The sequence below is a fragment of the Moschus berezovskii genome, chromosome 18 (genome assembly GCF_049115385.1).
Source record: "Moschus berezovskii isolate FMDL1 chromosome 18, NW_MosBer_1.0, whole genome shotgun sequence".
Classification (NCBI taxonomy): Eukaryota; Metazoa; Chordata; class Mammalia; order Artiodactyla; family Moschidae; genus Moschus; species Moschus berezovskii.
In genome coordinates, this window is record NC_142477.1 from 63582560 (window position 1) to 63600424 (window position 17865).

At 34.9% G+C, this 17865-nt stretch overlaps 1 protein-coding gene across 1 annotated transcript in view; it reads right to left on the reverse strand.

Annotated features, from left to right (window-relative positions):
- ADAMTS6 (ADAM metallopeptidase with thrombospondin type 1 motif 6) overlaps window positions 1-17865 on the reverse strand; it is a 304548-nt gene that overhangs the window by 170730 nt on the left and 115953 nt on the right. Inside the window, exons 8-9 of the mRNA XM_055421989.2 lie at window positions 11152-11195; window positions 6971-7076 (exon numbers count right to left, since the gene is read on the reverse strand). Of these exons, the coding sequence (XP_055277964.2) occupies window positions 6971-7076; window positions 11152-11195 (150 nt within the window). The remainder of the gene's footprint in view (window positions 1-6970; window positions 7077-11151; window positions 11196-17865) is intronic.

Sequence of the window (17865 nt, forward strand, 5' to 3'; positions counted from 1 at the left end):
CAAAGATTTAAATAAATATGTTATCTCACATCTAATTTAAAAATTAAATTATTAATGATAGTCCTACAAATGAAATTCCAGGTTCAGATGGCTTCATTGGTAAAGTCTATCAAACATTAAAAATGAAATAATATCAAACTTATATATACAAACTCTTCTAGAAAACAGAACACTTCTTAATTCAATTTATAAGACTAACTTTATTCTGATACCAAAACTAGTCAAAGAAATTAAAAGAAAGCTACAAACCAACAATTCTTTGACAAATTGGACTGAAGTAACTGGATCTTCATATGAGGAAGAAGAGGAACTTCAACCCTTACTTCACATCATACAAAAAAAGTTAACTCAAAGTGCATTATAGATCTTAATATAAAAGCTAAAAGTATAAAACTGAGACAAAAATATTGAAGAAAATCTTCACAATCTTGAAGTAGACAAAGATTTCTTAGTACACAAAAACACAAACCATACAAAAATTATAAATAAGATTTCATCAAAATTTTAAAATTCTACTTTTCACAAGACATCATTAAAAAATGAATGACAAGCAAAAGACTTGGACAAAATATTCCTATTGCATATATATGATAAAGACTTTTATCCAGAATATATTGAGAATTCTTGCAGCTCAATAAGAAACACCTCAGTTTTTTTTTTCAAATGGGAAAAGAATTTGAGTAGACATTTCAGAAGATAATAAATAACAAATATGCACATGAAAGATGTTTATCATCACTACTTATCAGAAAATAGATAATTAACTAATTAAAGCCACAATGACTCTGATTTCCAGCTATTGTTTTTAATTTTCCAATTTAGAAGCAGACTGTTGCCATGGTTTAAGGACATTAGGATGGCACAGAGTCAGGGCTATGGGAAATCCAAGATGGCTGCTTGGCTTTTCCCAGCTCCCTGACAAACCTCATTTTTTATTTGATGGGTTAAAGCCTCCCTGGCTACAGGGCCTCCATAATGAAAAATCACGGAATATTAAGTTTTGTAAATTGTTAAATTAAGTTTCTAGTTTTGTTAATGTTTAGTGTTTACTAAGACTCACTGCTGAGACAGTTCCTTGTTACATGATACTGCTAAAAGATTTAATTAAGTTATTAAAAAGGACACTCTAGGTTAGTTTCTAAGGCTTATCTCAGTAACCAATCTTCAGATAAAGGTCGGATGCTCCATAATGTACAACCAGGAGATTAACACCAGACTATAGTCATTTAACGAATGAAGTCAGGTGACTTGGGGTATACCAGGCTTTATCTAATGAAAGTTCTTGACTTATAATTCTTATTTTACTAATAACTGCTAGCTATGGCTATATTATTTTCTATGTCACTTGTTTCACTGAGCCTGTGATATAATGCTGAACTGACAGTTCCATATGAGATCAATAATTGTAATAATGTGACTCTGGGTATGGGAAAAAGCAACAAGAGGAAATATTTTCCTGGACCAGGAGGCTAGTAAGACAGTGGTCCAGAGACTTTTGCTACTTGCAAGGCCTGGTCCAATTTTAGCACACTGAGTGGCCCATCACTTCCCTAGACCTGGGAATGAGCCTTCCCAGCACCGCGGGACACAATGGCCATGAAATGGTGTCACATGGTCAGATATGTGGCTATGAAGGGACCCTGCTGACTGGAAGTTGGTACTTGCCAGCTGCAAAGATTACATCATGACCCTTGCAAGCTGCTGACCTTCAACACCCCCTGAAAGAAGTTCAGGGTGAAAATCAGGAATGAGGCACTCTGTGCTCTGAAAAAAAAAAAAAAAACAACTGGCAGAACAGGCCTTCAGATAGTTAGATCTTTTCAGAAAAAGGTTTTATGAGTTCCAATTCTTGCATCTTCTCATACCTAGAAAAACACTGATGTCATTAATGGTGAAATCTGCTTTGGCTATTAAAAAAAAAAATTTTTTTTTTTTTTTTTTTTTTACAATTAAAAGTCAAAATAGAGTAGCTATGGTTCAGACATCCTGGGAAATAACTATTTCCCAGATATCCTGAAAAATGATATTATGGGTGTGATTTCAGATTAGATGCTGTGACCTAATGTAGAACTTAATGCTCCTGTAAATTTTTGCTTCTGTACTTTGCTTGCTGCTCGTAAAACCAAAGTTACTCCATTTTAAGATAAGGTTGTTTTTAAGTAAAGATTCCTAAAATTGTTTTTGAAAAAATAAAAATTAAAAAAAAAAGCCACAATGAGATACCACTAAAATGTATAATAATGGGTAAATCAAAAAGACATAATGTCAGCAAGGATCTGAAGTAACTGGAACTCCCATAGATTGTTACTGGGAACACAAAATGGTATATAGCCATTTTGAATTAGAGTTTGTTTATTATAAAGTGAAACTAACATATACCATTCTACCAGCAGGACTACCCAAGAGAAATGGAACCATATGTCCATACAAATTCTTATACACCAAATATATTTAAAATAGCTCCAGACGAGAAATAGCCTAAAATGTGATGTATGCTATTATGATATGGAATACTCTTCACAAAAAAAGAACTATCGATATACACAACAACATGAAATGAATCTCAAAACGTGTGCTGAGGGAAGAAAGCTAGTCACAAAAGGGTACCCACTATATGAGTCTACTTAAAACTACAGGAAACTACAGGAAAGACAAGTTTAATCTATAAAGACAGAAACTAGATCTGTGGTTGTCTGGGGCCAAGAAAAGGTGTAGGAGTGTGGAGACTGACCATAAAAGGGAGCAGAGGGACTTTTCTCAGGTAATATTCGTGTTGATATCGTGATTGCGGTGATGGGTACATGGTTATATACATCCGTCAAAATTCATCAAACTGTACACAAAATGGATGAATATTTATTGTATACAAATTATACCTAACCGTTTTAAAACTTACTCATGGGAAAGCAAACACTTTGAAAAAACAGAATACTTAACTCATTTTATAAGACTAACACTATTTGATAACAAAATTAGACAAAGGCATTCAAGTACCAACTACCTTAGTGTATGTTTATTATTAGCCTTCTATCAAGAAAACACACTTGTACACATTGCTATATTTAAAATGGATAACCAACAAAGACCTACTGTGTAGCACAGGGAATTGTGCTCTTATGTAACAACCTAAATGGGAAAAGAATTTTAAAAAGAATAGTCATATGTATATGTATAACTTTGCTGTACACCTGAAACTACCATAACATTGTTAATCAACAATATGAAACAAAAAGTAAAATATATATATATAAAGAAAAAATAAAGTCTCCATATATTATATATCCACCAAAAAATGAAAAAAAACCACAAAACACAGCACTGATCAAACATTTAAAGATACTTAGGGGGTTTCCATGGTGGCTCATTGGTAAAGAATCGGCCTGGCAATGCAGGAGACACAGGTTCGATACCTGGTCAGGGAAGATCTCACATGCCACAGAGCAATTAAGCCTGTGCGCCTGTGCTCCAGAGTCCGGGAGCTGCAACTACTGAGCCTGTATGCCACAATTACTGAAGCCGGTGAGCCCTAAAACTTAAGATCTGCAACAAGAGAAGCCACTGTGATGAGAGGCCCAAGCACAACTAGAGAGTAGTCCTTACTCACCACAACTAGAGAAAAAGCCCGCATGCAGCAATGAAGACCCAGCATAGTCAAAAATAAATAAATAAAATTATAAAAAAATAAAATTAAAGATACGTAGGTATTTGCAGCAGGAAAGGGAAAGTTTGGATAAAGAGAACAATAATAATAGCTTCCTAACAAAAGTAACCTAATTTACAATTTTTATTTACAATTTTATCCTGAAGTCTTGCTACATTTCTCCTTCTTTAAAAAAATTCATCTCCCAACCAATCTCCTTTAAAAAGTATATCTCTGCTGGAGACCAAATATTGATACTGATTTCCAAAAGCAAGATTTATATATCCCTGAAGCTTTCAATACAACTTTTGACAATTCTTCCAAAATTAGAATTATAGTTCACTCAATTGCTATTAATTAATAAATGAGTTAAGTAAAATCTAAAAGTTTTATGATTGAAAAACCTGTTCATTTTTTGTGAAAAAAAATCAGACATATATAATAGTAGAGTAGCATAATGAACTCTCATCCTAGCCACATATCATTAAGATTACAAAATTCAAAATGTTATTATTTTTGTTTCATCTTTCTCTTTTCTTCTTCTTTCTTTAACAAGCAAATCACAGATGTCCTGCTACTTGAATCACATATACTTCAACATATATCTCTAAAAAATATTGATTTCTTAAAAGATTTCTATTTAAGATTATCTGTTTTTATACAGTATAAATATATTATCTAGCTTTCTCAATATATACATGCCTGGCTGAATTCTTGTGATTCTCTTCCACATAATTTTTTTCAATTTCTAAAGCCTATGGCAGTTACATCATTAATAACAAAATATCAAAGAAGACTCTTTTCTCTAAGGTTTCATTAAGTGTTTATAGCTTATGACCTGTGTTATAGCCAGACATATTTAAATAAAGCATACAGATTAGTTTTCCATTTGACAAGGAAGCTGATTTCTTGCTTGCATAAAGGAATGAACATGGTCTAGTCTTAGCTATCCACTGCTGTTTAAAATATACCATCCCCATATAAGTATGTGTGTGTGCTCAGTCATGTATGATTCTTTGTGACCCTATGGACTGTAAGGTCAACAGGCTCCTCTGTCCATGGGATTTTCCAGGCAAGAATACTGGAGTGGGTTGCTGTTTCCTTCTCCAGTACGTAAGTATACCCTGGGTGCAAAACCATATTCTATTAATACACAACCTAAAAATTAGTACAAAATATTCACAGTCTAGTAACACAGTAGAGGCACTTCTCACTAATTCATGGTCAAAGATTTTTCATAATCACTTAACATTTATCTTGCTAAATGATAAAAACTTTTGTCTTATACTCTATATAGGGCACTTTATACTCTGAAAAGTACCTGATATATTTACCATATTATTTTGTTTCAGCACTTTATTTTAATAATGACATGAGTTGTACCAGAGTTGACTTGCTAAATTCCTTAAAGTTCAACCCTATGATCTTAGAAGCAAGTAAAAGAATTTTCATCCATGAATAGGCAGTATATTTAGCACACCCTACCTAGCTGTCTGAAGATAAAGGGATAAGGGGATAGTGATATAGGAATCAACATGGAAATAAAGCTAATTTCTAGTGTTTCAAATAACATTTTTGAATTGAAGTATTCTGGCTTTCAATATAAAGCATTTTGTGGACTTCCCCCCAATTTTCCCTTACATCATCAAACAAGAATTAGCTGTGAAAAAGTTACTCCAAGGCACATACATCTTAAGAGGTATATTCTACTTCTCTTTTACATTTCTTCTACATAAGGTACAAACCATTCATCTTAGGAAGAATTACAAGGAATTATCCATAAGGTCGACAAAAAAATCTAATAAGCTTAGAGTAGCTCAGTTAGAATCTAATAAAAAGTACAAAAGAGATAAACCCTCACCTTGCCTATTTAAGTGCATATAAGAATGGGGTCGCGGAGAGTCGGACACGACTGAGCGACTGAACTGAACTGAACTGAACTGAAGAACTTAAGTGCATATTGTAACTCATATGTTGACATTGACTAACTTGTGGTTGCATGAGGTAACAGTGCCCTCATTGACACATTATTCATCTGCTGCATGTTACTTGTCCTAACCTTTCAATTTAATTGAACCTAAAAGACCCTATTAAATTCAGTCTGGTTGCATAAGATTATGAGTCATTAATGAGTCAGATTTTTAAGTGAGTTCAAGATAAACTGCCTGGTTAAGAGGGCTTTTCCCTTTTGTTTCCCTGCTGTTTACTGCAATGGAAACTAGAATACCAATATTTTTAGGACTTCATTAAAAGTGTAATACTGACTTTCCTTGTGTCTGAATTAAGTCAGGTTTGAAACTTGTTGGTTACTTGAATTCACACATAAATCAATACCAATGTGGTAAAATTTAAATAGCAACTTTCAAAGTAATGCAAGAGACTGACCCAATTTTACTCTTCACTTAGGAGAAAAAAAATGAACTACAGATTTATCTCAGGAATGACCTCTGAGGCAAGTATACAATAAACATTCATTTTGTTTGTTCTTTTCCCCCATCCATTTTTCTACCAAAAAAAGCAGACTGTAAAAAATTTAAGTCATAAGAACAACATCAGAAGTTCTTGCAAATAGACTGCTTCTTTTAGTTTAAATTGTTTGACTATCCTTTTAAAGCATTCAGATTTCTCTCCCTCCACATCAGCAAGCCTTTACATTTACTATTGCCTGTTGCTTGAAATAAAGTAAGGGTTTTATTGTGACTGGGTAGTGGGTTAGGGGAGGGGAAAGTCATAGGATAGTTTTTGGCACAGATTTATTGAAAACAAATATTAAAAACTCCAGATCCTCCTAAAAAGTAGTGAGAATGATATCTCACTACTCCTGTAATATCAGGATTTTGTTTTTTACTGACACACAAGTACACCTGAAAATGCAAATTGCACAGCAGTAATTACACAAACCTAGGAAAGGCCACGCTCATAGATGTATAAATAGTGAAAAATCAGAGTTCACTTGATGGTAATGATGTCAATAGTGATTTTTAAATATTATGTATTGTCACTTAAGGAAATGAAAGATCATTTAAACAATTTGACTGTGAGAAATTGGGTGTTGAGTAAAGCTAAACTGTTTCAAACGTACATAAAAAAAACTTAAGTGTAGTGCATTCACTACTCTGAGGACACTAATCACTGAATCAGAGAGACTATTTAACAAGTCTCCAATTTTTAAGATGATTTATCCCAATACCTTAAATGATAGCACTCTCTATTGAAATCAGACAAAAAGCCATAAAATATGGTTGAGTATGGGCATTTCACACAGTAGTTATGAATTGCTCAAAAAACTAGAGCTCTAAAATTTATTTTGATTTTTTTAAACTCACTCACTTGTGACCAATCTCATGTGCAATGGTAAAAGCTGAACCCAGGCCAATGTCTTCATTAATGCTGCAGCTCCTTTCAGGCTCACACATTCCAGCCACAGAGGCCAAGCCTGAATAAACAGAAGGAGACACAAAGGGTCAAGCCAAGGTGTTTCAGTCTTAAAAAGCCCATACTTATAAATGCCTGGATTCTTTTTAATAACCTCCATGCACAGAAGGAGCAGTTGGCAAAAGGTTAACTTTCTAGTCATTTGCAAAATCACTGGGGGGAGTTTCACTTTGCCGGCTAGACATTAATATTTTTTGAACTGCAGTCAGTGCTGGAAAATGTCTAGACTAGGGGTTAGATTTATAAATTTTACTTCTGGTAACTTGGGACCACCTAGTAACTTGAGCCAGAAGAGGGAATTCAAGAAAGCATTTCTATTTTAACATTCTTCAGGCTGTAGAAAGCAAAATATATCCACATTATTTTTCTAAAGAGATCTGTTTAAGTTTAGTGGGTTCATAAAAATATACAAGCAACTTTTTTGTTACCAAAAAAAAAGGGAATCCCAAATGCTTTTTTAAAATGACATTTTTATAAAAACATAAATGAATGATTCAAAACAGAAAAAAGAACTGTTAAAGATGCGAGGTTTTTGCATTTTTTTTTAATTTTCTGAAATTAGTCCTGCAAGTGATGCAACAATTTCTTAAGTATTTTAATAGACAGAAAGTCATTCACACATTCAATGTGGTTCTCCTCTCTCCTGTTCCCCTAAATGAAGTAGAGTTTTAATAATAAAGCAAAAACTATGGTGTTAATTCACTGATTCTGGTGAAATGGTATGTTACTGAAGGCATTCTTCTCTTGGGAATTTTACTATGTAAAAATTTTAATATTTATTTCTAAATGAATACCATGCTCTGTGATTAGTCCATAACTTTAAAACAGTGCTGAGAAAAAAAAAATGTGTGAAAGATAAAATTTCATGTGTTATAAGGAAATAGATGCCAAGTCATACTTAACACACACACGTACTTAAGTTATTTAGAATAAACTGAAGAAAGAGTAAAAAAAAATATTTCATATATTAGTAGTCTACTATCATCACCCAGGTATTAATAATTATCTTCCCATGAAAAGTGATTTCAATCTAATTCAATTAATATTTACTGAATCTCAATAAACAATGTTCTATGCTAAGAACAATATCCCAGTTGCACTAATGTGGAACAGTAAAAGCTATCCAATTCATATTCTTACTGACAAGAAAACTCTAAAATTGCATTTCTATTGTATACATTAATATGAAATATCAACACTTACTACCATATTGGAACAAAGTTGAGGTTAGTATTGGATTTGCTAATAGACTGTTTGCTTTTCTTACTGTTTTATGTTGGGAGGTAGGCAGGAATTGGGGAAGGAGGTAATTTCTGTCTCACAGAGTTAATAGTGATACCTTTGTTCTGCTCTTCCATTTAACTAGAAGCCTTGGGACTTGAAGAAGAGGAAGTAAAAAGAGATTAGTTGGGCAAAATGACTTAATTGTTTTTTTTGGTTAATCAAAAAAATTTAATGAATATTACTTCTAAACTCCACAGACAGAAAAAGAGAGGGAGGAAAAATACAAAAATGTTTACAGTCCATTATCTTTTTTAAGCTATTGGGTTCAATATGATCCATAATATGGGAAAAATAAAGCCACTCTATTTGAATATTGTTTCTCTTTTGGGCTGTATGAAATCTGATTTTAAAAATTGCCAATATTTATTGCTAAACTAACATTATTTATATTTCCCAAATACATTATTCAACAGGTTATCTTTTTGTTGTTATTGTTGTTCTTGTTTCGTATGTGCCATATAGCCCTATTTTTAATTGAGAATTCTAAATGACTCCCCAAGGTGTATTTGCAATCACAGATTTACTTCTGCATCTGCTATAAAATTGTTAGCTCTACTAAAAGAACAATGTAAGAAAGAACAGTTCTGGGAAATAACTACGATTTATTGAAAATACAAGGTATATCTTAACTAAAATAAAGAATTTAGATGCTAATATATTTTTTACAACTCCCCACCATTTTTTTCTGTCAGTTTTTATATGTGATTGTGTTAATAAGGGTTTGATTACCATCAGGTCATTTAGATTTCCTCAGTTTGATGGCCAGTTCGCATGCTTTAATCTACTTAGCCATGTCACAATTAGTCACCAGCAGTACTAAGCAAGGCAATATCCAAGAATTGGCATAAAATCAATATAAAAGTTATTAAAAAGACCACTCAAAAAGAAAAAAACCTGATCAACTGTGCTGATAACATATTTGCCACATATTAAAATCAACACATGTATATATAATGCAGTTCATTCAGTTTTCAGCATAAGAGATAGTATAAAAATAATTCATAATAGTTTATAATTTGAAAAATATAATTTATATTATGACTGAAAATACATTGACATGTACCCAAGTATTAATATATTGATTCTGGACATTAAAATATCCCAAAGCATTAGGCAGTGTTATTATTTATGTCCCAATGAAGAATGTATCTCAAGTATAAATAAACTGCTTTTAAAAAGCAGAATAGACTATGTACAGATCCTACATATGAATATAGCTATACATATTTATTTCCTCAAAATATATATGCTAGAGAATATAAGCTGTAGCTGGTATCCTCTTTGAGACTTAGTGGATACTGTACCTAAAACTGATTAAGCACTTAATAAAGGCTTATAGAATTTGCCCAATAATGGAGGGAATAAGTTAAACAGTATAGATAATTTCTACATTAAATAATACCATTTCATTTCTATAGTAAACACCCTTATATTTCCTTAAGTGACTTTAACAATATCCTTGCAGCATAAGGGCAGATATTACTCTTAACTTCATAGATAAGGAAATTAAAGAACAAAGAGCTAAATAAACTGTAAAAGGTAATGCACTAAAACTGTCAAAGCCAGTGGTTGGTTTTTAGCTCAGGTTCCCTTCCTTTGGACTATTGTTGGTCTTGCTAACCTAAAACACTACGAAGAAAACCTTTCTGATGTGAGCTTTCTCAGAAAAAAGAGCTCTTCCTCTGTTATGATTTTAACTAGCAAACTTCTCCACCATAATACTTGTCATTGGCAAAGTGGGATTTCTTCTTTCACCATAAATCCTGAGGGAAATGGCCTGAGGGAAATGGTGAAGGAGAAGCCTGGAAGGCAGGTAAAATCATCAAGAGAAATTTTAATTTCTAAAGGGGTATTTCACTGACCTCCTCAGGGAGTGGGGTTAATACCTTTTCTCTCACCTCTACTTTAAATTTGATCTTCTCAAAATTCTCATGAAGTGCATAGGAACAGATTTATAACTATTCCTTTACAGATAAGAAAAGTGAGACTTCTCAGAGAATCTAGAGAATTCACCTTCAGTTGTTTAACTTCTAGGTCTGTAAAAAGTCACTATAACACTGAAAAAAAAAACATAGAAAAGGCTCCTTTTTCACTAAAAATAATTCTAGTTGCTTAACAATTTAGTTGACTTGAAATCTATCATTTTCCCTCATTTGTATTTGCAATTAAAACCACTATGAAGTTATGCTCCGCAACAATGCATAATTTTTTAAATTCTAGAATAGTATAGAACTGCCTTAAAAATGTGATATTTAGGAAGAACAAGGAAGATAATTCTGCTCTCTCTCCAAGTCTGGATGTAATATTTTACAAAATTGGATTTTTTTCTGTTCAGGTAATAAAATTTTCCAATAATATCTTAATTTATGAGGACATAATCTTTCCACAAAATTTGACCAAAAGAAGTACTGTTCCTAATGTCTCTGAATGAAGTATCTCCCAAGTTTCTTTTTCCTTTCCTTTCCTAAGATTTGAAGGTGCTTTAATTTGCCCTCAATCTCTCAGTAATTTTGGAAAATACATTACAGAGATGGATTATATGAAAATGAGTGATAACTTTTGATTTAATATTACTGTGTGATGATTCTGAAACACCTTCTAATTTGTTTTTAATCATCATTCTACTTGTTTCCTAATCAGTGACATATCCACAAAGGTCAGGTTTAATAATTTATAGGAATAATTTCAGATGTGCCAGAAATGAAAATTACCAAATAAATAATGATTAAAAAGTAAAACTACTGGACCAAAAAGACAATCTGAACTATCCTCCCTTTATAAAAAAAACTTACCCAGTGTTCCACAGGGCTTATTTTTATAAGTGCAGATATCATATCTATAGAGGAGAAAAAAGAGAAATGAAATTTGTAATCTGATCAAATTTTTAAAATGTTTTTTATATTCATCACATTTCTTTCATGCAGCTCTGGTTGTCAGACCACAATCAGTGCAATTATAAGCAGCCAGCTGGAGTGTCGGCATTTTCAGCACTCTGGGGGACACGCCGGCTGTACTACACTCACAGCCTCTGGCTGCAAGCCAATGGGACACCTGCCAGTAAGAAAGAAAGGTTAAAGTGGATTTCTGTAATTGCAAGTTCCATAAAACCATCTACCATACTGTTTAGAAGCTAGAATAGCTTGTCTGCAGATTGCTACTGCTTCTACAAAAAGCAAACGGGTGGCTTCTTATTCCCAATATCTTTTGGACCTGCTGGAACATTTTTTTTATTATAGCCACAGACAGTATTTTATACTTCTGAGTTATAAGCAATATTTGGAATTCCTTCAACTCTAACACGGGTTCTTTTTTTTTTTCTTTTTTTTTTAAATAGGGCAAAACAACAATGGCAATAAAATTGATATCATATAGTTTTCCTAGTTGTGTACCAATAATTTAGTGTGGTTAAAACACAAACATTTTACAAAGAACTAAAAAAACAGCTCAATAGAAAACTTTCCTAATGTTGGTCAGATACTTATTCCAATGTTATACTACATTAAAACTCAAAATAAAAAATGGATTACATAATACTTCATATTTTAATGTATATTACATTTAGAATGCTAAATCAATACTGATGCAGACATTTAAGTACTTTTATCTTTTTAATCTAATCTCTAAAATCAAAATTATTCAAAGTACTAAAGTGAAAATAAAAAATAAAGTTAAAAAGACTGAACATTTTTGTTTGCCCACAATTTATGCTAGAAATGAAAAGGCATAACTACAGGAACCAACTACAGGAGACTCTAAGTTGGAAAAGTTTTTTTTTTTTTATTGTATATAAACGGTTAGTCCATATCACTTGAAGAAGGAGTTAATAATCAATCTCATTCTTGTTCATCAGATCAAAATGTATTTTCAAGAAACAAATATTATACCGTTGGTTATTTCATTAAAATCCCTGAAGATTCCTTTGGACTACTTTTGAATTTCAAAATCTTGATCTTGATGACTTTATATTTGAGAAAAGGGATTTCTTCTTTTCTTGCATAACTTTATCTTCTGACCATTCACACATCCATGCCCTCTCTTTTCCTGTAATTAGTAAACCACAGGATTGCAGTATCTGGTACACTCCTAAATATAAGATAGATACCAGTATCTAGTACACTCTTGAATATAAGAGAGAGGGTACTTGGTGTACTTATCAAAGCATCAGAAAATATATTCTGGGTGTCACAATCAATTTATGTTGTGATTATATGTGGAATGCCTATGACATTACATAGACACCACCCAAACCAGCAGTCTTCAACGTAACGTAAGCAGACCTCTCATTGGTAATGCAGATACAAATGCATTACCTATTAAACAGAGCCTACTTCCAAATCATTAATTTCCATTTGTACCCCTTCCTAAAGTTGATTTGCTGAAAATACATCTGCAACTCACCAATATTCTGTCCTTCTTTCACTTTTCATAATTAGCCTGTTTCTACTTTACAAAAAAAAGAAAGCATACTTCTCACCCACCCCAAACCTTGTCACCATGTATTGTTCCCCTGAGGATAAAAGTCTCCAGAGCATAATGCAAGTGGATAATTCAAGAATGCATTGATCCTAGAGGATAATCTTTTATGTGAAAAGCAAGAAAAACTGAAGGGGATGGTGCTTGTTTCATCCTGGGAAGATCCTGTGTCTGTCAGTCTATCTGACTGTTTGTAAGTAAATCTATCTATCTCATAATTAGAATTCAGAAGTGAGATGGTTGTCATGGAGTGTATTAACAGGTTGATTTGATCTAAAAAATAAAGACATCAAAGTCTGACCTAGCTAAGTAGTTTGTAAGCAAGTTATGATGTAGCCAGTTAGATTTTATGTAGACATTTTTTCATGACAATGAAATAGGTACCTCCAAAGTTTTGCAGAAATTTATTTGAAGCATATACACGATATATGTTTTTAGCTATAGTCTCTGTAGTTACTTAAACTTGCAATTAAAAGTATTTTAGATTTAAAATATGGAAAGTGGTACATCATTTCTCAAAATTATTTAGGGGTTAAATTAAGCAAAACATTTGAAAAGCACAGAAAACCACAACTTACATTTCCACCTCTTAGCAGTCCTTTATTATCTTCCTTCCTTCTTCTCATTTTGCCTATACCCTTTACCTTACACTCAATGAATATTCTTTCATTCTGTCATGACTGCAAAAATACTTACACAAAGGCTAAAAACACCAATAATAAAAGCTAACGCATCCTAGACTAAGATATTTCTATTTGCATTTTCTTCAGCTTTCTCTAATCCTTTAATATACCTATAGAATTTTCTGGAGGAGGGAACAAGATGGCGGAGGAATAGGACGGCAAGACCACTCTCTCCCTCACAAATTCATCAAGAGAACATTTGAACGTGAAGTAAAATCCACAAAACAACTTCTGAATGCTGGCAGAGGATATCAGGCACCCAGAAAAGCAGCCCATTGTCTTCGAAAGGAGGTAGGAAAAAACATAAAAGATAAAAAGAGAGACAAAAGAAGTAAGGACGGAGCTCCGTCCCGGGAAGGGAGGCTTTAAAAAGAGAGAACTTTACAAACACCAGGAAACACTCTTACTGGCAAGTCTGTGGCGAGCCTTGGAACCTCAGAGGGCCACATAACTGGGAGGGAAAAGAAAGAAATAATTAAAACCCACAGATTACCGGCCAAACGGTAACTCCAAGAGGAGAAGCAGTGCAGACGCCTGCATCTGCCATTGGCAGGCGGGGGCTGGGCAGGGAGGAGCTGGCTGAACTGCTTGGAGAGAGGACTGGGCATGAATGCCGCGGGAACAATCTGAGAGAACTAACTGGGGATAGCAAGCAGACTGGGATAGCTTCCCCCGCAAAAAAGCAGAAAGCTCTAACCTAAGACTCCGCCAGCCCCGCTCACGGAGCAGAGGGCTGAGCAGAGCGAGCCAGCTACGGTCGGCCCATCCCCCATCCCCCACTGAGACAGGCAGGGAGGACAGCCAGGGCCGTAGGGGGCAACTGCGGCCCCAGAAAGGCAACTGATACCAAACTGCAGGCAGGCGTCATTGCTAATCAAGAATTCTTGGGCTCGGGCCAGTCGATATCCGCCTGAGAAGGTGCGCCGGTTGTACACCCAGAAAACCGAGTGGCAGGGACCAGGGAGGCGATAAGTTGCAGCAACCACACTCGGCAAACACCTGGTCACCTGAGCTGCTTGGACCAGGGAAGGCACAAAACACAGGCCCAACCAAGTCTGCGCCTTTGTGGAGTACCCAAGGACCTGAACCTGAGCTGCTCAGACCTGGGAAGTGCATGCAACCCAGCCCAGAGCCGGCTGCGGATAGTTCCCAGCAGAGCAACCTAGAGACTGTGCAGTGTAGACTGGGACAGCACATGAGCTGTGAGCGGGAACAAACCCATTGTGGCCGAGACACTGTGAGCACTCCCCACAAACGCCAGAGATATTCGTCTGCCGCATTCCTCCCTTCCCAGAACAGGACTGAACAACTGAGCCTTAAAAAGTGGCCACCACCGCCCCCTAGTGTCAGGGCGGAAATTAGACACTGAAGAGACCAGCAAACAGAAGCTAAAACAGAGAGAACTACCTTGGAAATGACAGATAGAGAAGTCTAGAGGCTACTCCAGAATAAGACCAAAAACCAGAGGCAAGAGGCTTAAGCCCGAATCCTGAGAACACCAGAGAACTCCTGACTCCAGGGAACATTAATCGATAGGAGCTCATCAAACACCTCCATACCTACACTAAAACCAAGCACCACCCAAGGGTCAACAAGTTACAGAGCAAGACATACCACGCAAATTCTCCAGCAACACAGGAAAATAGCCCTCAGTTTCAATATACAGGCTGCCCAAAGTCACTCCAAACGCACTGACATCTCATAACTCATTACTGGACACTTCATTACACTCCAGAGAGAAGAAATCCAGCTAACCCACCAGAACACCGACACAAGCTTCCCTAACCAGGGAACCTTGACAAGTCACCCATCCAACCCCACCCACAGCGAGGAAACTACATAATAAAGAGAACTCCACAAACGGCCAGAAGAGGGAAAGGCCACCCCAAGCAAAGCAATATAAGCAAGATGAAGAGGCAGAGAAATACCCAGCAAGTAAAGGAACAAGATAAATGCCCACCAACACAAACAAAAGAAGAAGATATAGGGAATCTACCTGATAAAGAATTTAGAATTTTGATGGTGAAAATGATTCAAAATCTTGAAAGCAAAATGGAGTTACAGATAAATAACCTGGAGAAAAGGATTGAGAAGATGCAAGAAAGGTTTAATAAGGATTTAGAGGAAATAAAAAAGAGTCAATATACAATGAATAATGCAATAGATGAGATCAGAAACACTCTGGAGGGAACAAACAGTAAAATAATGGAGGCAGAAGACAGGATAAGCGAGCTAGAAGATAGAATTGTAGAAATAAATGAAACAGAGAGGAAAAAAGAGAAACAAATTAAAAGAAATGAGGACAATATTAGAGACCTCTGGGACAATGTTAAACGCCCCAACATTCGAATCATAGGAGTCCCAGAAGAAGACAAAAAGAAAGACCATGAGAGAATACTTGAGGAGATAATAGTTGAAAACTTTCTTAAAATGGGGAAAGAAATAATCACCCAAGTCCAAGAAACCCAGAGAGTCCCTAACAGGATAAACCCAAGGCGAAATACTCCAAGACACATATTAATCAAATTAACAAAGATCAAACACAAAGAACAAACATTAAAAGCAGCAAGGGAAAAGCAACAAATAACACTCAAGGGGATCCCCATAAGGATAACAGCTGATCTTTCAACAGAAACTCTTCAGGCCAGGAGGGAATGGCAAGACATACTTAAAGTGATGAAAGAAAGTAACCTACAGCCCAGATTACTGAACCCAGCAAGGATCTCATTCAAATATGAAGGAGAAATCAAAAGCTTTACAGACAAGCAAAAGCTGAGAGAATTCAGCATCACCAAACCAGCTCTCCAACAAATGCTAAAGGATTTTCTCTAGACAGGAAACACAGAAAGGGTGTATAAACTCGAACCCAAAACAATAAAAAAAACGGCAACGGGATCATACTTATCAATAATTACCTTAAACGTAAATGGGTTGAATGTCCCAACCAAAAGACAAAGGTTGGCTGAATGGATACAAAAACAAGAACCCCATATATGTTGTCTACAAGAGACCCACTCAAAACGAGGGACACATACAGACTGAAAGTGAAGGGCTGGAAAAAGATATTCCATGCAAATAGAGACAAAAAGAAAGCAGGAGTAGCAATACTCATATCAGATAAAATAGACTTTAAAACAAAGGCTGTGAAAAGAGACAAAGAAGGAAACTACATAATGATCAAACATAGATGCAAAAATCCTTAACAAAATTCTAGCAATCAGAATCCAACAACACATTAAGAAGATCATACATCATGACCAAGTGGGCTTTACCCCAGGAATGCAAGGATTCTTCAATATCTGCAAATCAATCAATGTAATACACCACATCAACAAAATGAAAAATAAAAAATCATGATTATCTCAATTGATGCAGAGAAAGCCTTTGACAAAATTCAACATCCATTTATGATAAAAACCCTCCAGAAGGTGGGAATAGAAGGAACATACCGCAACATATTAAAAGCTATATATGACAAACCCACAGCAAACATTATCCTCAATGGTGAAAAACTGAAAGCATTTCCCCTAAAGTCAGGAACAAGACAAGGGTGCCCACTCACCACTACTATTCAACATAGTTCTGGAAGTTTTGGCTACAGCAATCAGAGCAGAAAAAGACATAAAAGGAATCCAAATTGGAAAAGAAGAAGTAAAACTTTCACTGTTCGCTGATGACATGATCCTCTACACAGAAAACCCTAAAGCCTCTAACAGAAAACTACTAGAGCTAATCAATGAATACAGTAAAGTTGCAGGATATAACATCAACACACAGAAATCCCTTGCATTCCTATACACTAATAATGAGAAAATAGAAAGAGAAATTAAGGAAACTATTCCATTCGCTGTTGCAACGAAAAGAATAAAATACTTAGGAATATATCTACCTAAAGAAACAAAAGACCTGTACATAGAGAACTATAAAACACTGGTGCAAGAAATCAGAGAGGACACTAATAGATGGAGAAATATACCGTGTTCGTGGATTGGAAGAATAAATATTGTGAAAATGAGTATACTACCCAAAGTAATTTATACATTCAATGCAATGCCTATCAAGCTACCAATTTTTCACAGAGCTAGAACAAATAATTTCACAATTTGTATGGAAATACAAAAAACCTCGAATAGCCAAAGCAATCTTGAGGAAGAAGAATGGAACTGGCGGAATCAACCTGCTGGACTTCAGGCTCTAATACAAAGCCACAGTCATAAAGACAGTATGGTACTGGCATAAAGACAGAAATATAGACCAACGGAACAAAATAGAAAGCCCAGAGATAAATCCATGCACCTATGGACACCTTATCTTTGACAAAGGAGGCAAGAATATAAAATGGAGAAAAGA